This window comes from Schistocerca nitens, chromosome 4, assembly GCF_023898315.1.
Source record: "Schistocerca nitens isolate TAMUIC-IGC-003100 chromosome 4, iqSchNite1.1, whole genome shotgun sequence".
Lineage (NCBI taxonomy): Eukaryota > Metazoa > Arthropoda > Insecta > Orthoptera > Acrididae > Schistocerca > Schistocerca nitens.
The window spans coordinates 435,861,465-435,885,919 of NC_064617.1; the positions used below are offsets into that span (position 1 = coordinate 435,861,465).

The 24,455-nt window shown below is 41.6% G+C and overlaps 1 protein-coding gene across 1 annotated transcript in view; it reads right to left on the minus strand.

Annotated features, from left to right (window-relative positions):
• Window positions 1-24,455, minus strand: part of LOC126252683 (ATP-dependent RNA helicase abstrakt) — a 152,313-nt gene that overhangs the window by 8,555 nt on the left and 119,303 nt on the right. The window contains exon 11 of the mRNA XM_049953587.1: window positions 6,650-6,818. Within this exon, the coding sequence (XP_049809544.1) occupies window positions 6,650-6,818 (169 nt within the window). The remainder of the gene's footprint in view (window positions 1-6,649; window positions 6,819-24,455) is intronic.

The window sequence follows — 24,455 nt, forward strand, 5'->3', positions numbered from 1 at the left end:
CCACAACATTGTGAGCATGACTTTGCCTGCTGATGGCATGGTATTGAACTTGTTTGGTGCCAGTGATCCTTTGTGGCAGAACTCCATTGATACTCTCTTGTCTTCAGGATCAAAATGGTGAACATAGCTTTTGTAACCTGTCAATATGTTGTTAAGGAATATATCACCCTCATGCTCAATACACAAATGAAATCACTGACAGATGGACAGTCTCCTCTGTTTCATGTCAGGAGTGAGAATTTGAAGCACTCACCATGCACACAGTTTTTTGTATTATAGTTCCACAATGATGGCCCATACATGCTCTCGTGGTATGCCACATGTACCTGAGAGCTGTATCTATGGTATCGGATAGTTATCTCTGACAAGTTCATCTATCCATTTCTGATGAGTCTCATTGGTTGCTGTACTTGGTCATCCACTCTGAGCTCTATCACACAAGTTGAGGTTAGCACTAATGTTTCCTTCATTGTGAACACAAAGAACACAAGTGGCACATTACTGATGTCAATACAATCATCACTGTACACAGTTTTCATTATTCTATCGATTTTAATTGGAAGCCCATTTTCTGCAGTTAGAAACTCGATTACAGCACACTGTTTCATAAGCACAGACATAGTTACGTTACACATCGCCATGTTACATGCTAAAATTGGAGCCCTTTGCTGGCAGACAGTTTGCAACTTGGGTCAGCGAAGAGGAAAAGTCGACTGAGTTATATGCATGACATGTATGATGGTTGACTGAAAAGTAATGCCTCCACCTTCGTAACTCTTCAACAGTTGGCAGCATTGGTATGCGGCAGGCTTGTTCCATAGCCTCTTCTCTACAGTTCCAGTTGGTGGGAAGCCTCAGCGCTGTACAGTTGTGTTGTTACAGTGTAAAGTATGGAACCCAGTGCAGACAGTCGGTCAATGGGATTTAAGCAACGTGCAGTCATTGAATTCTTGACAGCAGTAGGTATCTCCCCAAAGGAGATCCATCAGAGAATGAAAGCAGTTTATGATGATTGTGTTGATGTGAGTACTGTGCGTCACTGGGCAAGTAAGTTTATAGATGTTGAGGCGGGGACATCTTACCTGCGTGACAAACAAAGAATTGGACGACAGCAACCACCGAGTTTCACATACAAAATGTTGACAGGCTGATTCAGGACGATTGTCATATCACCTAAAGAGAAACTGCAAGCACAATCGGCATTTCACAAGAACGTGTGGGTCACATTATTGCTTTGCTTGGCTATTGGAAGACTTCTTCCATGACGGCTTCAGAAAACTTGTTCATCATTGGCAGAAATGTATCCAATTGGCTGGTGATTATGTGGAAAAGTGAATATTGGTAATTAAAGATCAGATTCTAAGGATTATTTTCGCATTTGATTTATTAAAATAGTCCCATCCAAACACAATTAACGAAGGTGGTGGCATTACTTTTCATCCTACCCCCGTAACACCCGTACTGGTATTCAGAACAGAATCTAAAGTTTGGAGGCTTTAGTTTTCAGCACATCCTCATATATACACTTTTTAAACTCACAAAATCTTTGACCTTAGGCATGTATCAATAGTAAAATAGATATATATTACTATTTTGGAAGCAATTGACCACCCTTTGTTTTTACAATTCTATCAGGCACATCTGCAATCATTTCTTACAACAAAACTGAATAACAAATACTCTTAATTACTGAAGAAACCTTTTATACACTCCCAGAAAAAAATGCAACATCCTCAACGACTGTGTTCACTAGCACCTGGGCATAATACATGCATACTGGGGGGTTATAGTATCAGTTATTCATTTGTCAAGGTCATTGGCGATCAGATGGCTCTCAGGAAGACTGTCTGTGCACCCTCTGTTTTGACCCTGCAGGAAAAGAGGTGAACAGTGTTTGGTACATTCACCATAACAGGGCACAGCCATGCCCCACTGGTTAGTATGTATTCCTGTGTGCAGCTGCAGACATTTGAACAAGATCACACTGTGAGACTGCAGGAAGCTGGCTGGTTGTATGAAGAGATTACTGTACAGGTTGGGCACAATGCATCGATGGTGTGTCGCTGCTTTCAGCAGCAGTCTGTGGAACATCCTTACAACCATAAACCAGGTTTTAGACATTAGCATAGTATAGGAGTACATCAAGATCAATGAATTACATATGCAATTGTGGCTGACCTAACATCATCGGAGGACGTAATCCGGGCACATGTCGCACCTTCGGTGTCAGCTGCATCCTTCGGGAAGTCTCTGCTTGCAGCAAGATTAAGATCACATGTCTCTCTGGCCAGGCTACCACTGCACCACACACCATCAAGCATGGCTACTCTGGTGTCATTTAGAGAGTTGACTGGAAAGTGGAATGGTGCTCTTGTTTATTTGTTTTGTTTTTGGGTGCAAAAAGCAAATGAGGTCATACGCACCCAAGGAATGGTGCTCTGTTGTCATTGGTGAAGAGAACAGGTTCTGTCTATATGTGAACAGCGGATGTATATATTCATCGTGTAGACCTTGTGAGCTGACTATTCTGGAGTGCATTTCCCCATGACACCCAGGTCTCATCCCAGGCTTCATGGTGTAGAAGGCCATCTACTACAACTTGGGGTCACATTTGGTGTATCTACAATGTAATGAAACCGGTGTCTATTACATTGCCACTGTCATGTCTTTGATAGCAAGGTGATGTGCTTTTTCAGGACAATACATGTCCCTATACAGCTGATGCGATGCAACATGGTTTTTGTGGTGTACAGCTGCCCTGGCCAGCAACATCATCAGAGCTTACACTAATTGAACACATGTGGGAATGATGAAGTGGGAATACAATCCATTCTCCAGAGCCTGCAAAAACCACTGCCAAATTGCAACAAAATGTGCAAGATGCTTGGGAAAGTCTATTGCAGGATGCCATTCGGCACCTTTATGATGATTTGCATGTTAGAACACATGCCTGCGTAGCTGCCAGAGTGAAGTACACTGTATTATTATTATTCTTTCTTTTCTCCGACATTATGTCTGGTCAAAAATGGAAAGTGACGCGGACCTTGATCAAGTGTGACTTCCTTTTAACTGTATGGTATGTTATATTGCATTTAGGAACTTCTGGGTAATCGAACATGTATCAATAATTACAGATTTCTGTAGTTGTATATATACATTTGGATGCAGCTGTACTGTGTTGATGTACTGGTGGATACTGTGTGGTATGACTCCTGTAGTTGATAGTATAATTGGTATAATGTCAACTTTATCCTGATGCTGCATTTCCTTGACTTCCTCAGCCAGTTGGATGTATTTTACAATTTTTTCTCCTGTTTTCTTCTGTATATTTGTTGTATTGGGTATGGATATTTCGATTAGTTGTGTTAATTTCTTCTTTTTATTGGTGAGTAACGATGTCAGGTTTGTTATGTGGTGTTGTTTTATCTGTTATAATGGTTCTGTTCCAGTATTATTACAATTATTATTATATTATTATTATTATTATTATTATTCTTATTTGCTTTTGCGGCCTCATTGGACCACTTTAGTCAATCATTTCCTGGTCCTCTTCTTCGGTAAATGCATGTTGTGTGTGTGTGTGTGTGTGTGTGTGTGTGTGTGTGTGTATGTATAATAGAGGGAAACATTCCACGTGGGAAAAATATATCTAAAAACAAAGATGATGTGACTTACCAAACGAAAGCGCTGGCAGGTCGATAGACACACAAACAAACACAAACATACACACAAAATTCAAGCTTTCGCAACAAACTGTTGCCTCATCAGGAAAGAGGGAAGGAGAGGGAAAGGCGAAAGGATGTGGGTTTTAAGAGAGAGGGTAAGGAGTCATTCCAATCCCGGGAGCGGAAAGACTTACCTTAGGGGGAAAAAAGGGCGGGTATACACTCGCACACACACACATATCCATCCACACATATACAGACACAAGCAGACATATTATATTTACTCCAGTCCTGTAACCCGGAAGGTGTACACGATCAAAGGCAGAGCCACGTGTGAAAGCACCCACGTGATTTACCAACTGACCTGCCTACACTGTGAAGCTTTCTATGTGGGAATGACCAGCAACAAACTGTCCATCCGCATGAATGGACACAGGCAGACAGTGTTTGTTGGTAATGAGGATCACCCTGTGGCTAAGCATGCCTTGGTACACGGCCAGCACATCTTGGCACAGTGTTACACCGTCCGGGTTATCTGGATACTTCCCACTAACACCAACCTGTCAGAACTCCGGAGATGGGAACTTGCCCTTCAGAATATCCTCTCCTCTCGTTATCCACCAGGCCTCAGCCTCCGCTAATTTCAAGTTGCCGCCGCTCATACCTCACCTGTCTTGCAACATCTTTGCCTCTGTACTTCCGCCTCGACTGACACCTCTGCCCGAACTCTTTGCCTTACAAATGTCTGCTTGTGTCTGTGTATGTGCGGATAGATACGTGTGTGTGTGTGTGTGAGTGTATACCTGTCCTTTTTTCCCCCAAGGTAAGTCTTTCCACTCCCGGGATTGGAATGACTCCTTACCCTCTCCCTTAAAACCCACATCCTTTCATCTTTCCCTCTTTCCTGACGAAGCAACCGTTGGTTGCGAAAGCTAGAATTTTGTGTGTATGTTTGTGTGTGTATCGACCTGCCAGCACTTATATATATATATATATATATATATATATATATATATATATATATATATATATATATATATATATATACCAACGGTTGCTTCGTCAGGAAAGAGGGAAGGAGAGGGAAAGATGAAAGGATGTGGGTTTTAAGGGAGAGGGTAAGGAGTCATTCCAATCCCGGGAGCGGAAAGACTTACCTTGGGGGAAAAAAGGACAGGTATACACTCACACACACACACACACACACACACGTATCTATCCGCACATACACAGACACAAGCAGACATTTGTAAGGCAAAGAGTTCGGGCAGAGGTGTCAGTCGAGGCGGAAGTACAGAGGCAAAGATGTTGAAAGACAGGTGAGGTATGAGCGGCGGCAACTTGAAATTAGCGGAGGTTGAGGCCTGGCGGATAACGAGAGGAGAGGATATACTGAAGGGCAAGTTCCCATCTCCGGAGTTCTGACAGGTTGGTGTTAGTGGGAAGTATCCAGATATCTGTCCAGTATATATATATATATATATATATATATATACAAAGATGATGTGACTTACCAAATGAAAGTGCTGGCAGGTCGACAGACACACAAACAAACACAAACATACACACAAAATTCAAGCTTTCGCAACAAACTGTTGCCTCATCAGGAAAGAGGGGAAGGAGAGGGGAAAGACGAAAGGATGTGGGTTTTAAGGGAGAGGGTAAGGAGTCATTCCAATCCCGGGAGCGGAAAGACTTACCTTACGGGGAAAAAAGGACAGGTATACACTCACATACACACACACATATCCATCCACACATATACAGACACAAGCAGATATATATATATATATATATATATATATATATATATATATATATATATATATATATATATAGAGAGAGAGAGAGGGAAACATTCCACGTAGGAAAAATATATCTAAAAACAAAGATGATGTGACTTACCAAATGAAAGTGCTGGCAGGTCGACAGACACACAAACGAACACAAACATACACACAAAATTCAAGCTTTCGCAACAAACTGTTGCCTCATCAGGAAAGTGGGAAGGAGAGGGAAAGACGAAAGGATGTGGGTTTTAGGGGAGAGGGTAAGGAGTCATTCCAATCCCGGGAGCGGAAAGACTTACCTTAGGGGGAAAAAAGGACGGGTATACACTTGCACACACACACATATCCATCCACACATATACAGACACAAGCAGACATCAAGCTTGAATTTTGTGTGTATGTTTGTGTGTCTGTCGACCTGCCAGCACTTTCATTTGGTAAGTCACATCATCTTTGTATATATATATATATATATATATATATATATATATATATATATATATATATATGCTTGTGAGATGTCTGCTTGTGTCTGTATATGTGTGGATGGATATGTGTGTGTGTGTCCGAGTGTATACCCGTCCTTTTTTCCCCCTAAGGTAAGTCTCTCCGCTCCCGGGATTGGAATGACTCCTTACCCTCTCCCCTAAAACCCACATCCTTTCGTCTTTCCCTCTCCTTCCCTCTTTCCTGATGAGGCAACAGTTTGTTGCGAAAGCTTGAATTTTGTGTGTATGTTTGTGTTCGTTTGTGTGTCTGTCGACCTGCCAGCACTTTCATTTGGTAAGTCACATCATCTTTGTTCACACACACACACAGATATCTGGATACTTCCCACTAACACCAACCTGTCAGAACTCCGGAGATATATATATATCTGGATACTTCCCACTAACACCAACCTGTCAGAACTCCGGATATATATATCACACACACTGTATATTGATGTGACTGGACAATCTTTATTGGGACGTGTGTTTCATTTGGTCTGAATTTGTTATCATACACACCTACAACAATTAACAAGGTGGCATATAACTTGTCGATAAAGTGACCTTGTCCTTAAGGGTGTTGCATTTTTTCCACATGTGTACATTTTTTAAAACTATTTACTCAAACACTCCAAACTATGTCTGACTATACTGTCCAGGAGATGAACTAATGCTAATTAGTACATAAAATTTAAATATCAACCTTTGCCACCATGAATGGCCACTGCTTCTACTCCCTTTAGCAGCAAATATTCATGTATAGCATCCACATCTTGTTTCTTTTCAGCAAATATCAGAACAGGAGGAGGAGTCTTCTGGAGACATTCCAGAAGATAAACAATCTTTGCTTCTTGTTTCACATATTCAACTTCCTGGAAAGAACTCAGTAATTAGTATGCTGGGCCAATAAACTTACCTGTTTAACATCTGTACAAAACAATATGAACAATATCTGTCCAGTTTCCAATGGCTGCACATAAAGCAGAAATAATCAAGAAAATCTGCTGCCTAAAAAGAGGCAGCTGAAAAAACAGTACTGAAATATCAACACATCCACCACTTAATGATAACAAATCTGTTAATAAGTTATGAATAGTAAAGTTACATGATACATGATAATGCTCATAAGGTACACACGGTGTCTCAAGATGAATAGTGAATATTCAGGGATATGACAGGAACACTCATTTGAAGCAAAAAACTTTGTATGGACATATGCTACACATAACATGTTCTCCCAAGAGTGCATAAATACATTGAAATTGAGGGTGGGATATTTGAAAATTTATAGTGAACCTTACAACAGCTATAATGTGAGTTCCACAATAATACTTAGTGGAAAATGATTTTAAAAAATATATATTATTCAATTGATACTTCATAATATGCATGTTGTAATGTTTGCTAACTGTTGTATATGTGCATGCCTGACAATGTACTGAATAACACAGAAAATAAATAATGATGTACATTAATTGTGTTCAGTCTTAGAAACCATTTGGAATAGAGCATTGTCTACATGATCGTTCCTGTCATATCGCTGAATACTGACCAGTTGATCACTCCCCCTGGGATACCCAGAATATTTCCTAAAAATACACATCTTAATGGGAAATGAGAAACAACCACTCGTAGCTTTACTTAGAGAGCAATCCAGTACACACAGAGACAAGCTGCAGAGTACGAAATGAAATGATGTAACCACCAAGGCAAGCAGCTGTATCTTAACTTACCGACAATTATGTATAAGGAGCTCTATAAGTAGGTAACGTGAGATGTAAATTCGCAAAAGTCAATGATGAACTCAAAGGAATTAAGTGCTTCACTGTTCAAGGCAGAAATTACAATGGTCATTAATTTTTTCTTTTCTGCAGATTTATGGGGGAGAAGTCTACTATCTAATTTGGCTTATTGCAAACAGATACCTGGCACATCACAATGCTAGCAGAATCTTTTAATGGGCACTTTGAAGCTACAGGTTATAATTTGAGAAGTACATCATAGACTTCATCCATAACCCCCCCTTCCCCTGCCCCCCAACGTGAGGTAAAACTTACATTCTTGGACTCCAAATTCAGACATCATGATGTTCCCGAGGACAATATGCCACTAGAAGAGAAATTTCATCTTCCTTCAGCTTTGGGAACACAGGTGTTGAACAAGATGTTGAACATCAACTGATAAATGTAATATTCAGTTAACTGAGTTACTGAGTCTCACAATGTTGTTCGTTGAAGAAGAAATAAACATAGAAAAAACTGCAACTAGTGACCTAATCAACATCTTGAGAAAGTACAATTAATTAAGCTTTTTTTTTGCAGTATGAAAAGAAACTTTGAACAAGGAGAAATGGAGACTGGAAGGGAATATGAGGTACTGTAAAGATCAAAATGCATTAAAGACACAATTAACTGAGCAGCCAAATTAATCTTATTAAAAGATAATTAATATACTTTGTCTGCACTGTGATAGAACCAGTTTTTTCCTTAGATTTCAAAAATTTATACTTGGGAGAACTCCAGCACAGTTACATAGCTATAAGACAAAAATCCATTACAGAAGACTCCTGGCTCAGAAGATAAAGCAAAATTTCAGTAATTGTTATTTAAATTCATATATAAATGGTGGCAGTATGCTATTGTTAATACGTCTCATGAGAACTGATGTACCAGATCACATACAACCAGATACAACACAGACAGTAAAGCTGCATCTAAAGACAATGACAAAGCACCCGTAATTGGAAAACCCAGCAAAACATTTGATTGTGGAAAGCTGAAGAACAAAAACATCAAAGAAAATCCTGTAATGAATAAAAAAGCACTAGCTGCTGATGCTTGAAATTCTGTTGACAGTGTGGAACTAAACAAAGTTATTCAACCTAAAGTTAGTGAAAATGTGTCTGGATTCTGAATGATAATTATTGAACAGCTTTAGAGCCATATTTCGTATTGGAATTGTGATAGGATGCCTGACTACCAGAATGGCTGTTAATACGACCTACATGGAATGCTGCTCTAGGCTGCCTAGTACGACTGTGGTGAACGAGACCATGCAAGGGCAGCACATTGATTCACAAGATATCTGTAATATGTATAGGATACAATTAAATACTTATAAAAATGCAAAAGGACCCCCTAATAAGCTCCCAGGAGATGGTATTGCTTACTTTTACAGTTATTACTAAACCAGAGTTTGAGATGAACATGTGGAGTCTTGAGCTTACAGAAATGCATGACACAAATTTTCAAAGAGGCGAACTAAAAATCAGAGCTCACTGTAGTCTTTTCTACATAGCTCCCTAGATGTAATATTCAGCAACACCTACTGATGTAACTGTAATAACACTGTTCACGTTTACATCGCGCTTCACTTGGCGTAGACCGGGACTGTGCCCTAGGCATGCTCGATGTTAACTGACTGGGCACGGCCCATGCTGCCTGAGTTGTTGTTGTTGTTGTTGTTGTTGTTACGCCGGCAGAGGTCGCGTCCGAATTCTTGTGTGCCCTCTGGTGGACGGGACTCTATTTGCGGCAACTACCGTCCGTGACGCGCCGTGCTGATGTGCGCCTCCCGCGAACTTTCTGGTGGCTACTGCACTCCTTCTCCTTCGGGGGGTGAAGCCACTGTGAGCCACTGCATTGGAAGGTGGAGCATTGGGCAGGAGCGATGACCTCCACATCCATTGGAACGCCGGAGTCGAGGGGATCTGCCAATCCTCGAGCCGGAACCTTCGAATACGGCTGGAAGTGACCCACACGAAGAGGCCCACGTCGTCCCACCACCGGAGCCCGGGACAGAACGGGCAACAAGCTGTTGAACTCCGGATCCTGTGCCACCTCGGGAGGGGCAAGACCCAGTGGCGGGGACGATGGAGAAGGGACGACCACAGGTGAACCAGCCTCCTGAGAAACCGGGCCTGCGAGGGGGGCCGGCTCTCGCTGGGGCATCTCGAACGATGGCGATGCCGGTGCTGGAGCTACTGGAGGCTGCCAAGGCTGAGAACCATCGCAGTGCGGCAGGGTCACAGCGGGGAGAGGCGGTAACGTCCCTGGGGAAACCAAAACGGGTGCCGGCAATGGGGAAGCCGGTGTCCGAGAGGTCGAAGGGTGGGTGCCCAAACGTGGACGTAGCTGATTTTGGTGACGACGTACCACCCGGTCCCCTGCCTGCAAGGTATAGAGCCGGCGGTCATTTCGGCGCAGGACCACCGCTGGTATCCAACGTGGATTGCGACCAAACCCACGCGCCCAGACCGACATACCCAGTGGAAAGCCAGGTACTCCGTTTTGCGAAGACTGGCGAGGACCAGGCCAGAGGAGGTGCAGCAGAGTCCTAGGTTGGAGCCCATGGAGGAGCTCTGCGGGGCTACGTTCGCCCATTGGTGTGGTCCAGTATGCCGTCAGGAAAAACGTCAATGCCTCCTCCGCAGGAAATTCATGCACACACTTTTTCATTTGCGTCTTAAATGTGCGCACCGTGCGCTCGGCTTCCCCATTCGATTGTGGATGGAAGGGGGGAGGAGAGCAAACGTGCCGAATACCGAAGCGCCTACAAAAATCCTGGAAGGTCTGCGAAATTAACTGCGGTCCATTGTCAGAGACCAGGGTGATTGGCAGACCTTCCACAGAAAAGATTTTTGCTATTGCCTGGATTGCAACTTCTGAAGTGGTTGAGGAGCAGCGAACCACATACGGGAATTGGGAATAAGCATCAATGACAATGAGCCAAAAGCCATTGAGAAACGGGCCCGCAAAATCGATGTGAACACGTTCCCATGCTTGGGTTGCCGGCGGCCAGGAAGAGAACGCTGCCCTGGGAGATGCCTGTTGGCTCGCACGCTGGGAACAGGCGGCCACCAAGTGCTCAATTTCTCTGTCAATACCGGGCCAGTACACATGTCTGCGAGCCAAGGTTTTAGTACGGGAAACACCCCAGTGCCCCGCATGTAATAATGTGAGGACCTCCCTTCGTAAACTGGCAGGAACAACCACGCGAGGAGCTGTATCATCGGTAGCCAGAAGGAAAACTCCTTCCAAGACCGAGAGGCGGTCTCGTAGAATAAAATAATTACGAAGAGGGTCCGAGGCCCGGCTTGGAGGGTGGGATGACCACCCCTGCTGAATGAGGCGAACTACTTGCCGGAGAACCAGGTCAGCTGCTGTTTCCCTGGCGACTCTAGAACTAGTGATAGGGAAGCCATCAACCGCTTGGCGGGACGCCACATCCAAATGAAAACACATAATCTCTTCTCAATCGAACTTAGGATCCGGGCCCACCGGAAGACGGGAAAGAGCGTCGGCATTGGCATGCTGTCTGTTAGGGCGAAAATGAATGTCATAATGGTACTTAGAGAGGAACAAGGCCCAGCGCTGTAGTCTGTGGGCCGCCCTATCTGGAATCTGAGAGGCGGGGCCAAATAACGATATTAACGGCTTATGGTCAGTGATTAACTGAAAATTCGTGCCATAAAAGAAAGGGTGAAACTTGGTAACAGCTTAGACAATGGCCAAAGCCTCTTTTTCCACCTGGGAGTAATGGGCCTGCGTGGGACTAAGAGTTTTAGACGCAAACGCCAGTGGTTGCACGGAACCATCTGCGTTGCGATGGGCCAGGACCGCCCCCACCCCATACTGCGAAGCATCTGTAGCCAGGACCAACGGCTTATGGGGGTCAAAAGTAGCCAAACAAAGCCCTTCAATGAGTTGAACGCTCGCTCGCATGCAGGCGACCAATCAAAAGGAACACCCTTGCGCAGAAGGCAGTACAGGGGGCGGGCTATGGTGGAAGCCCTGGGAATGAACCGGTGGTAATAGGCTATCTTGCCTAAAAAAGCTTGTAACTCTTTCTGCGAAGCGGGCCGAGGAAGGTCGACGATACCTTGGAACAAACTTCCTAGTGGCTGGACACCGTGCTAAGAGATGGTGTAGCCCACATGCTCAATGGACGGTTGGAAGAAGTTTGACTTATGCAGGTTGCAACGCAAGCCCACAGACCTGAATTTGAGAAAGAGGGTGCGAAGGTTGTGCAAGTGTTCCTTCATGCTGCGGCCTGTGACAATTATGTCATCCAGGTAATTAATACAATGAGGGATTGTCGACGTGACGTGCTCAAGATAATGCTGGAATATCGCCGGGGCACTGGATATTCCGAAGGCCAACCGCTGATATTGGTAAAGGCCAAACGGGGTGTTGACGACCGCCAGCCGTTTGGAGTCCTCATCAAGTGGTATCTGATAAGCCTCCGAAAGATCGATTTTCGAAAAATATTGGCCTCCCGCCACGGCTGAGAACAATTCATCAGCACGAGGCAAAGGATAGGTGTCCACCACCAATTGGGAATTAATGGTGGCCTTGAAATTGCCACAAAGACGTAATTTTCCCGAGGGCTTCCTTACAATAACGAGGGGCGAAGCCCACTCACTAGAAGAAATGGGAAGAACGACCCCTAGGGCTGTCAGCCGGTCTAGCTCTTCCTTTACCTGAGGGCGGAGAGCCAAGGGGATCTGCCTCGCGTGTAGAAAACGCGGGCGAGCCGACGCCTTCAACGTTAAGTGAGCTTCAAAATCTGAAACACGCCCCAGGCCCTACTCAAAGATATCTGGAAAGTCTGAGATCAAAGATTCCAATGATTGATAGGGAATGTCTTCGGAGACCAACTGTATGGTGTCATCGATAGAAAAACCTAAAGCTTGAAAGGCATCCAGGCCAAAAAGGTTAGCGGAGCTCGCGTCACTGACAACAACAAAAGTAATAGGCCGAGTGACTGATTTGTAAGTCACGTCGGTAGTGAATTGACCCAGTAGGGGAATGAACTGTTTACCACAACCGCGTAGACGCCGGTAAACTGGTGCCAACGGGGGCGATCCAAGGTCAGAATAAGTTTGTGCATTCAACAACGAAACTGCCGCGCCCGTATCTACTTGCAGTTGTAACCGGCACGACAGAACGAACACCTCAATAAAGAGTTTGCGTGCCGATGCGTCGGGAGCCTGGCCCGATGAAACTTCCTGAATGTCAACGTCCATGTCCTCTGTACCTGCTTCCTTCGATTCTTTTGAGGCTGAGCGGCAAACTTTAGCAATGTGACCTTTTTTATTACATTTGCGACAAACGGCCCAACGCTGGGGGCACTCTGACCGATCATGATGTATATAGCACGACGCACAGGATGGCAACAAGGGCCGGCGGCTGGAATTCTGTTTACGCGCCGTGTGGGAGCGGCCGTAACGGCCAGATTGTACCGCTCGCACGTCGTCCACCCCGGACGCAGTGGACGCGGCCGCACTGCCCTGAACCGCCGCGACGTCGCACCACGCTTCCAGCTGTTGACCTGCGGCGTGAGAGACGTCATACGATTGAGCAATGGACAGGACTTCCTCGAGGGAAGGGTCTTCTAACTGCAGGGCCCGTTGCCGGACCTCCCTATCAGGGGCCGAACGAACAATGACGTCGCGTACCATAACGTGGGCATACGACTCTCGCGACTGCTCCGTGACAAAATGACACTTGCGACTAAGACTGTGCAGGGTAGTGGCCCACGCCCGGTAAGACTGATGGGGCTGTTTCTTGCATTGATAGAACTCGACCCTAGCCACCACAACATGCGTGCGGCGGCGATAATATGAAGACAGCAATGAACACAGTGCGTCAAAAGACAAGGTCGAGGGTTCCTGCAACGGCGATAGCTGCCGCAAAACTTGATACAGCGAGGGAGATATCCAAGACAAGAAGAGAGCACGACATACCTCCGCATCAGCAACATGAAACGCCTGGAAATGCTGCCGAAGGCGATGTTCATATGCATCCCAATCCTCCGCCGTCTCGTCATACTGGGGAAAGGGAGGAGGGAACGGCGCTGGAGCAGACTGCGTGGAGAGCAACGCCGGAAGCACTTGTTTCATGGTGGCCATGAGCTCCGTCTGCTGCTCAACTAAAACCCGCACTAAATCCTCCATGCTGTGGAGAAGCTGCGAAACCGGAACGACGACTCAACACGCGAAAGAACGACCCTACTCGTCGCCAATTGTGTAATAACACTGTTCACATTTACGTCGCACTTCACTTGGCATAGACCGGGACTGTGCCCTAGGCATGCTCGATGTTAACTGACTGGGCACGGCCCGTGCTGCCTGAGTTGTTGTTGTTGCTGTTGTTGTTACGCCGGCAGAGGTCGCGTCCGAATTCTCGTGTGCCCTCTGGTGGACGGGACTCTACTTGCGGCAACTACCGTCCATGACGCACCGTGCTGATGTGCGCCTCCCGCGATCTTTCTGGTGGCTACTGCAGTAACACAGTAGCGCACAAGATTATTCATTGATGTCATATAGAACAATTTTCTGGGTAATTCCACACATAGACACAAAGTATTCATTGCACAGACACACTGTAAGGAAAATATCATGTGTACATCCTTGAATTTCATGTAGGTAATTATTTAAAAAGTGAGGTATGCTAACAACAGACTCACAACACATTTACTCTCTTATGATTCAATTAAAATTTGAATATAATAGCAGGATTCATAAATATAATACTATGAATAAAAATAGCCTTCACTATGCTTACTCTTGCACAGAAGGTGCAAGATATGCAGCCACAAAAATATTTCACCACCTCTCCTGTCAATTAAAGGCACTGGCAGATGTGAAAGTTTTGAAAACAAATTAAAATCATTTCAATTTGGCATTTTCTCCTACTCCATAAAGGATTTTTTTAGAAGATAGTATTTATGTTATTGGATTATATTTATCAAATTCTATTGTAGATTTTTTTAAATCAGCAAAGTAAAGCACCTGCATGAAGTCATATTATCACTGTGAAAATGCATCTTAGCTAGAAACCCACTTCATGGAAAGTTGTCAAGAATATGATCCATGGAAAATGTAAAAAATACAGTGACAGTGAGGCCACAGGGCGTACAATAGACACATTATGTTGATAGCAATGGAGAAAAGTGTTACACTCAGAAACCAATCCTACAGTCCTTCATTCTCTTGTTCATGTTGACTACTGTGGACCACTCCAATCCTGACAGAGAGAAGCAAAATTAAACATAAAGACTGGAAGAGAACCCAGAATCCTCCACTGTGGTACACAGAGAGGATGTAGTTCAACCACTGGATGTAATATGTTATCTTTAACTTTTAAAAAATGATTGAATGACAATGTATGAATCAATATGGTACTCTGTGTTATGTACACAATGACAGACTACTCCATGGATTTGCAGGACAGGAAAACAGACCAGTACTATGGTGGCGCCATGATATGTGTGCCGCACAGCACTGATTGTGGTTGGCAAAACTGTGTGACAGGTGCTGTTCCCCAACACTCACTTTGCATGCAGCTGGTAGTTTCAGCATACCCATAACAGAGATGCACACTCCCTCACTGGTGTGCGGTCACTGAGTGGCCCTGTCATGCGGCTGAGGAAACGTGGACTCTACACAACTTTGCCCCACCATTGCAGCACTAATGGGTCCTGCAAGCTTTGGGATGTATTTAGAATTAGAACTTCTTTGTAGCTGTCGAATTTCCATATTTTCTACAGTGAAAGTGTATGCTGTATATCTGAGATTCATCAAATACGACTGAGTAAGATTACATATAATGAAAATCAAACTACTAATTAAAATACTCAATGTTATTTGAGGTCAATGATTTAGTTGTGGAATCGTAAATTTACATGAATGAACAGCTAATGAAATAATGCCAACACTCAGTCGGCAGATAAAAATGCACTGACACTTAGGCATATTTTGGACAGAACAAAGGAAGATTTATGTTGAGGTGTGTGACAAATTCTTGTTATTGTCAACTTCATTTATAATTAACAAAAAAACTTCACTCCAGCTACACTATATGCTGGCTCTCAAAAGTAAATCATGCAAATGAACTATAAGGACTTGTCTAGTTGATTATACTAACTGCCCTGACCAGAAAGAGGAAGGAAGTGCAATACTTAGGGCATTATTCAAATAAGTTTCTATCTCCATAATTATTCAAATAACAGATCATACAAACAAATTTCTTTACAAATAAATTATTTGTAACTTAAATAAAGAGTAATGCAGAATGTCACTGTATTTTCTTTGTTTACTTCTTGTACAGAACTCTATAACTAGTGTTTGCTTCCTTTGTTGAGTGCAGTTTCTTTCTGTTTGATAAGGTACTTATTAATGGTTTGTTCAGAAATGCGCCTTGAGGGCTTAGTGGTTAAGTTACAGATTATGAAACTGAAAGTTAGCGGTCTGATCCCATATTGGTCCTTTGATTTTTTCTATTATTTATTGCTTCTTTCATCTATAACAGTGCAATAGGTGCCAAAATCAAGTTCACTGTGTTTCAGAGTATATGTTGAACTGTAGGTCTACTTTTAACTGGATGAAAAAGTCAGTTCAGTGGCAGGAAGAAGGCAAGGGCACATCACCATGGCTAATAAAGCAATGCAGTGTTCAAACCAACATATTGGTTGAGTGCAGCTGCACTTGCTTTACAGTGTAACAAATGCAACATAAAAATACTCCACTGGCAAATGGCCCTAGCAGTTACACTATTGACGTGGCCCAATTTAACTAACTTTGTATTGCTAACACTTTCGGATGGGGATGTCTTGTTATGTTTGTAGAGCTAAAAAATGAATGAACAAAGTAAAACCTCAATGGTTGCTAGTAATTAACATCAACACATTTTAAGTCTAAAGTCTCCTAAAATATTTGTGGAAAGCTGCTAGATGTCTACAGTTATCCGAAAATGTTTAGGGCTAACTCTGAATAACCTTTCCATTGGCAGCTGGAATATTTTTTCTATACAACATGCAACAATTCAGTCTTGAGATAGAAAAGTTTTGGAAGAGACACTGGAAGTACAAAAAATAGTTCATAATATTGCAGCACATTGGCAACTTTTTTTTTATTGAGAAAGTGTCAAGAGACGATTGGAAGACTTTTCTTTGCCTTTCTACACCAAACACAATTATTGCGCTGTCTACCCATGATTTAAAAACAAATAGTTCACCTATATTGCTGCCCATGAACAAGGGAGGCTTGCAACAAACTGTAAACATACAACAGCCAAACAAATATTAAAGAAAATTTATTTTGAATGTGATTTGGGAGCTGACACTATCATGGAACTATTTGCCAAAACTACAGTGGAATTGATGATTTCCCAATTTTTGTCCAAAAAGACTGTGATTCAAAAGTCTTATATCATTATCTTGAAATAAAGATGATTTCACAAGCTATAACACTCTGATATCACCTTTGACGATGCTGGGCGTATTTTCTTCTGTGTCACAATGGCAAATCTTTGAAAATCAAATAAAGGTTGTTGTGAGATATTTAAAAATGGAGTTGTTTTGAAAACAAATTTAAAATCAACAAAACGTACATTTGTTTAATTAAATAAATGAAAAGGAAGCGGAGCAATGAACATCATTGGATTTCAAATTACCTATTATTTGTAATGTTTTTTATTCATAGATGATGAACAAATGTTTTTATCTATGTAAATGAATAATGTTTCAGAAAAATATTTTTATTTCTTATTCATGACTAACAAACAATAATTTTTATCTGTATAAGTTACTCATCATTCAAATAAATTTTGCCTAACTTTGGTCGTAGGAAAAGCACACTGCTCATGCGCACACTACAAATTCGCAGCCTACGTGCAAGTGAGTGCGAGTGTGAGATGTTTGCATGGCTGTGGACTAGAGCATGACATCCATGTGGCTGTTGACGTGCATTCACTCACTCATGTTATTAGACAAGGCAGCATCGGTTGTCTTCAGCAACTTTCACTGATGTTTGCTCTCTTTTGCACAGGGCTTTTAGTGTGTTGTCAAGGGGCACAAAGTAGGTACGCATCTTATATGTATGCACAATCCTAGGAGTGAAGTCCCAGTAGCAAACAACAATTGCCTCACAAGGAGAACATGGCACAAGTGCCATAACCCAATTTCCCAGAAACTTCGCTCACTGGAAGAGGAGCCAAAGTAAGCAAACACGTGTCTTGGCTTATCCACAGGTATTCAATCACTTTTGAGAAAATGACAGTCAAAGTTTTCAATCTAATTTAGAACCTTTTAGTGCAAAATATGATCAGCACAACTGGTGGCACAGTGGCTAGCATCGTGGCCTTTGACGTTTGAATCTTGTGTTTGAAACCCAATTATCGTTTTTATTTTATTTTTTCATTTATCTATCCATGTCCATAGAAACTTACTACATGAATGTTTCTTACCAAGTTATAGGATACAAGGGCATTATATTAATTGTAAAATTACAATTGAGTTGAAATATAGAAATTCTGAACAGCATGAGCATTGCATGAAGGCTGGTTTGCCACAGTGACATTTCTTCGTATGAATCTCACTTGGGAAATAAATGTAGTTAACATTGCTAAAGATTTCATATGCTGGCAATAATTTTGTGGCAAATCATGCATAACGGATCACTGTTCTGAAAACTGGCACTCACAACTGATTAGTAAACAAGAAACACTATAGGAACTTCACCAAAAACAATTTCAAATAATTTTTACATTTTAAAGTCATTTACCAAATGTACAATCACTAGACAAATAAGGAAAATGGTATTTCAATATACAATGGAAAATATATTCTATGGGCATGGGTAGATAAATGAAAAAAAAAAAAAATAAAAATAAAAATAAAAAAATAAAAATAATAATCGGGTTTCGAACACGGAGCACATAAGCATGAACCCATAACACTAGCCACTGTGCCACCACTTTGGTTGGACTGTTTACTTGCCAAAAGGTACATAAATTAACTCAAAAACTTTGACCATTATTTTCTCAAATATGGTTGAATATCTACTGATAAGTCAAGATGTGTTTGCTTATTTTGATGCCACTTCCACTGAGCGAAGTTTCTAGGAAATTGGGTTATGGCACTTGCAGTGTTCTCCTCGTCAGTGTTAGGTGGTAAATGGCCTAATGTTGGCAAGTCAGGCTGTATTGTCAGTGTCAGATGACATGCCTGAAACTGATGAGACTTCTCCTGATGAGTTGTTATAGTAGGTGGAAGGAGAAGTTTCATCACAGTGTCAGGAAATGGCAAGGGGATTGACATTAATATTGTCATCAACTTCACTCTTCTGGTTAATGGCAGACATCACTCTGGAGCTGAAACGTGGCCCATTTGCTTTTGTGTGTATCAAGTGCAGTGGGCTGTCTACTGGTTGGTGAATGAGAAGAGAGAGGAAAATTGGAAAAGTATCATTGTAACTGATATTATCGCAAACATTCGACTGGAACAAGGGGATGAAAACTAAACCACTGACTGTTATGATGACGGTGTGTGTGTGTGTGTGTGTGTGTGTGTGTGTGTGTGTGTGTGTGTGTGTGTGTGTGTGTGTGGTTTGAACTCTGTAATTAGTTCCGCAATTAGTTGACCTCTGGTGGCCTTGTCTGTACAGCCTACAATGGGTTGATGGGGTTGAATTCTTGCAATAACACAAAGTGTGGAAGTCAGCCACTCCTATCACACAGCTATTTCTCAGTACGTGATCTCCCTTTCTGGTGAGAAATACATGGGAATTCAGTAAGTAATGCAACACACTTTTTTCTTGCCAATATTGGTCGAAAAAATGTGGTATTTGTTGTGGGACATCATGGAATATTCATGCTTCAGCGCCTACAGTATCTTGAAGTGCACTCTGTGGGAAGCAGTATGTGGATGATGGGAAGGTTATTGGTGCAGCTCTGATGTCGACCAGTAGAACAGTGCCAAACGGGCATACAGGCCCTCCCAGTAAGGTGGCGTGAGCCCATCACATTGAACACAGATTATATTAGGGCTTTTTCCAATTCATGGAAAGTGATACAGCAACCAGTGATAAATGTTTTGAAGAAATCAATGGTCTTGGCTGCAAAAAAGACTTTACTGTTTCATATTTTGCCAATAATGTTTCATTTTCTTCCCTTGTTTAAGGCACCTTCAGACTGGCCTACGGAGATTATATTGATAAAATATGGTTTTGCAGGCAAAAGAGTGGCGAATAACATGGTGTATTTGGAATCCTGAATAAAATCAACCTGCTACTTATTGAACACCCCTCATACATTGTGCATATTGTTACTTTGACAGGCATCTGTAGGAGAAATAAACTGTTTCTGTTTTGCTGTTACTAGTTCATGGAACACATGTGAGTGTAACAGCATGCACATGTAACATTGTGCAGACACCTGTGCAGATGCTGTCAGCAAGTACATTGTTCTTATCATACTCATTCTTGTGGAAGAATGGTGATTCTGGGAAACTGGTCTCTTTGGATGCAGTGAAATCAACACAACAGGCAGCTTCCCGCTGCAGGAACCCAGACTGTAACAGAGCAAGGTGCCATTGTCCTACTTATTCTTATACCATTACTGATGTTAATGTAATTTTTTTGCTTTACTTGATCCTGTTTTGTTACGAGAACATATATGTTACTTATAGAGCACATATTATGTTACTTACAAAAAAAATCCTTATTCTTGTTCTGTTTCATTAAAATTTATTATTCAAAGGATAGCCCTCAAACTATTAAGGATAATAGTTCATTTGTTTATTATAAAAACATTTTCTTTAAATGAATATTCATCATTTACAATACACACAAACCAAACCAAAATGAAATTTTCAGAGAGTAGATAGTTGTGTATTTTTAAATTGGCATATCTCTTTTTTTGGGTGGGGGAATAAAACAAAAAATTTATACTTTGAAAGTTATTTCCTTTCAAAAATTTTATGTGACTCCAGAAAATTCCAATCTTAAATAGTAATCATTTCCAAGTTTTTTAGCTCAGATTTTTCTTATTTCAAAAATTCTCAATTTCACTACCATAACTTGTTAGTTTGTTCATTATTCAGTTTGAAAAACTGAACTGTCTTGAAACTTTTTCGCAGGCTTTGGGATCCCTGGACATTAGAAATCATTTTCATGTACTGGTACCTATCATTTTGCCTTTTTCTAGTAATACAGTTCTTAGTTAAACAGACTTGCTCCTTCACCTTGTGTACCTTTATGACTTTTAATTTTCCTGATTTTTATGTTAACATCCAAAATGTAATAACTATGTACGAGGGCTATTCCGAAAGTAAGGTCCGATCGGTCACGAAATGGAAACGACTATGAAAATCCGATAAAGCTTTGCACAGATGTGTTGGGTAGTGTCTCTAGTATAACCCCAGTTAGCATCACGTCGCTCTTCTCATTTCTGAGCTCGCAGTGAGTGCGTAAAGATGTCTAGAAAATAGTGTCTGCCGCCAAGTACGGGGGCCTGGTGAGAAATTTCCCCTGAAGCTATGCAGCTAACATTACATAACTGTCAAGCTGTTTCGTCTTCAAGACAATTCTCAGCCGCATTCTGCAGGGGCAATGAAGATGCTCCTGCATCGTTTTCAAATGGAAATGTGAGATTGCCCACAATACAGCCCGTAATTGTCTCCCTCTGAGTTTCAGCTCAGGTCACATGAACCGCTGGTTATGAAGACAACATTTCGGCACAAGACAACGAGCCGTAGGCCAGCGTAGAGAATTGGCGGAGAGCACTGGCGGCTGCCTTCTATAGCGAGGGTATGGGAAAGTTGGTACAACGCTACGATACACGTCTAAGTCGGGTCGGTGACTATGGAGATAAGTAGCTGCAAGGTGTATCTAACTGTTGCAAATAAAACATTTTTGATTTTTACCGTGGTTTCCATTTCGCGACCTATCGGACCTTACTTTCGGAATAGCCCTCGTATGTCAACATTTTGTAATTTTTCATATTATGCTCATCAATAAATTCATGTGGTGCATAGCACAACAGGCCATCAAGGCCTAGCTACTGTCACTAAGTAAGAGTTAATTACCTGTGTTAACAGCATTTAATTACAAGTTCATTAATAACATATAGACAATCTTAATGTAGACATCATAATGTACAGTATATTTCAGGCCCGAATAAGTTAGTTTGCTACTACAGAACTTTTTGATATGGTGCCTGTGAATGTAATTTGTTCACGCCGTTTTGAATATTGTCTGAAAGTTTAGACTCTTACTTGTGACAAAAGCTGATTATAAAATAGGGAAAACTGATTATAAATACACATGAAAAGATCAGAAATTAATTACTGTGGTGTGGTGTACATTACTTGACATACATACAACAGATCCTTCAACCACTGGAAGACAACCATCACAAGGAGAATATGACACTACCAAAGGCTTAATACCAGGTGAGCAAACTTACAAGATGATGCTAGGAACTACTGCAGTTCAGTTGAATCATGGCCAAGGATGGGAATTTGATAGGGGCTTTTGTGGTAGAATACAAGAGAAAATAGACTGGGACCATTTTACTAATGGTTGTGGTGTGCCAGCTATGTGAACTATAATATCTATGTTCAGTTTCTACAATGTAAGGAAAAGATAGATTGCTACTTACCTTAAAGATGACACGTTAAGTTGCAGGTAGTGAATGAGTGAGTACTCATGTGAATCAATGTGTGTGTGTGTGTGTGTGTGCTTCTTTTTCTGGCGAAGGCTATGGCTGAAAGCTAATATGTAAGTGTCTTTAGTTGTGCCTGTCTGCAACTCGATGTGTTATCTGTACAGTAAGTAGCAGTCTATCTTTCCCTTACATAGTTGATATTCCTACTTGTAGTTACCACTGTTGGCATCAATTTTTCACACTCAGGTGGAATTGGATGGGGCAAACTGAGGCAGATTTCATGTTGTACGTTTTTTTCCTTCGATCCCTGTTGTGGCTTTAACTCCCATAGATGGGACAGAGCTTTCAGCTTTGCTTCAAGAAAAGAAGAGATGTGTACCAAACTCTGTACAGATGCCTGTAGCTATTTCAGCCACTGGCCGATGTTCTGTAAAATATCAGCTCTGTAGTGTTTATTGATTCTTCTGTTACTCCTTGGTACAACAACTTCATATTTACAAATGAAAAACACAGTATATGGATGCACTAGAGTAGTAATTTATTTAATGAACTGGTTTTTGGCTTACTAGTTCATCTTCAGACAATAGATATTGTCATAAAAGAGGATTCAGTACTGAAGAACAATGTTAAAAAAGATATTACGCATACTATGCGTGATACAAAAACAGAGTGAAGGTCATCTTCAATACTAAGGTTATAATATAGTTGAAATATATACGCTAAACAGTATATAAATGTCAAGGAAACATACCAAGAAACATTAACACAAAACACTGGAAAACTTATGTGCATGCAGGATAGTTAATGTCTTCTAATATGTTTCCTTTACAGTTACACATTGTTTAGCATATACATTTCAGCAGTGTTACAATTTCAGTGTCTGGGATGATGTTTATTCTATTTCTGTATCATTTTCTCTATGTGTAACACGTAATATCTTTTTCAAACTTGTTGATCAGTATTTCATCCTCTTTGACGACAGCAGCCAGTTATTGTCTGCAGAAGGCTTTGTAACCTAAAAACTGTTTCACTAATTCAATTAACATTGTAGAACATACATATTTTATTTTTTTCATTTAAAAATATTAACTCTGTTCATTTGACAGGGCAACAGTCTTAGTCTCTTCTGCCCTAGGAATCCAGATAGAGACTGAAGCTTCTCTAGTTGTCCTTGCGCAGTGGACTGAACATTATGAAGGGTTTAGAAGCCAAGGGACAACATCCCTTCTTTATTTGGGTTTCTAATCTCTCTAGTTAGTCTCATGTCAGTCACATAGTCTTGTGTCAATTACAAATTGAGACAGGATTAAATTTTTCATGGGTATTTCTGGCACTCTGTTATATCAAATGGTTGAGTATTTTATGACCCTGGATCTTCTCCTTTTTAGAGGTAAGGCAGGTTGGTTGACATGTAGAGTGGTGTCCCAGACAGTTGACTGCCCTGCGAATTGTTCTTTTGTAGACAGAACCCTACAAAGAGTGGGTAACATATTCCAAATGTCTGACACATCGTAAGTGGTCTGACACCTCATAGGTGGAGTGATGTTGAACTTTATTGCATCAAATTATTTTGACCACAGACTTTTCAGGTGATTTGGGTACATTCTCTTCAGACTCAAGGACTAAGGTGCCAGTGCCCACTCTGTAACCCTCAATCCCATACCAAGTCTGATGAACGAAGTCAATATGTCAATGTTCTACCCGGTGTAGAAGTATGAAACCGGAATTTCTCTATAGATGGTGCTAGCCATCAGTGTAGGGCCCATGAGACAGTGTCTGCTGTGCCATCTGCTTCCTGTAACATCTGATGACTAGTGCCAACATGCAGTAACCAAAGTTCCATACATTGGTTTCAAACCTGTAAACATGTTGAGTTTTGTGCCTTCAAACTAATATTTGTGGACAGCATTGGTTTTCTGTTATCATTTGAAGAAAACTGTTGCAGAATCACATCAAAAGCTTGTTGAAGCTTTCAGCAAACATGCTCTTGGGAAAACATGATGTTTCAAGAGGTTCAAAAAATTCAAAAGTGGTGATTTTGACATGAGAAACGACAAATGG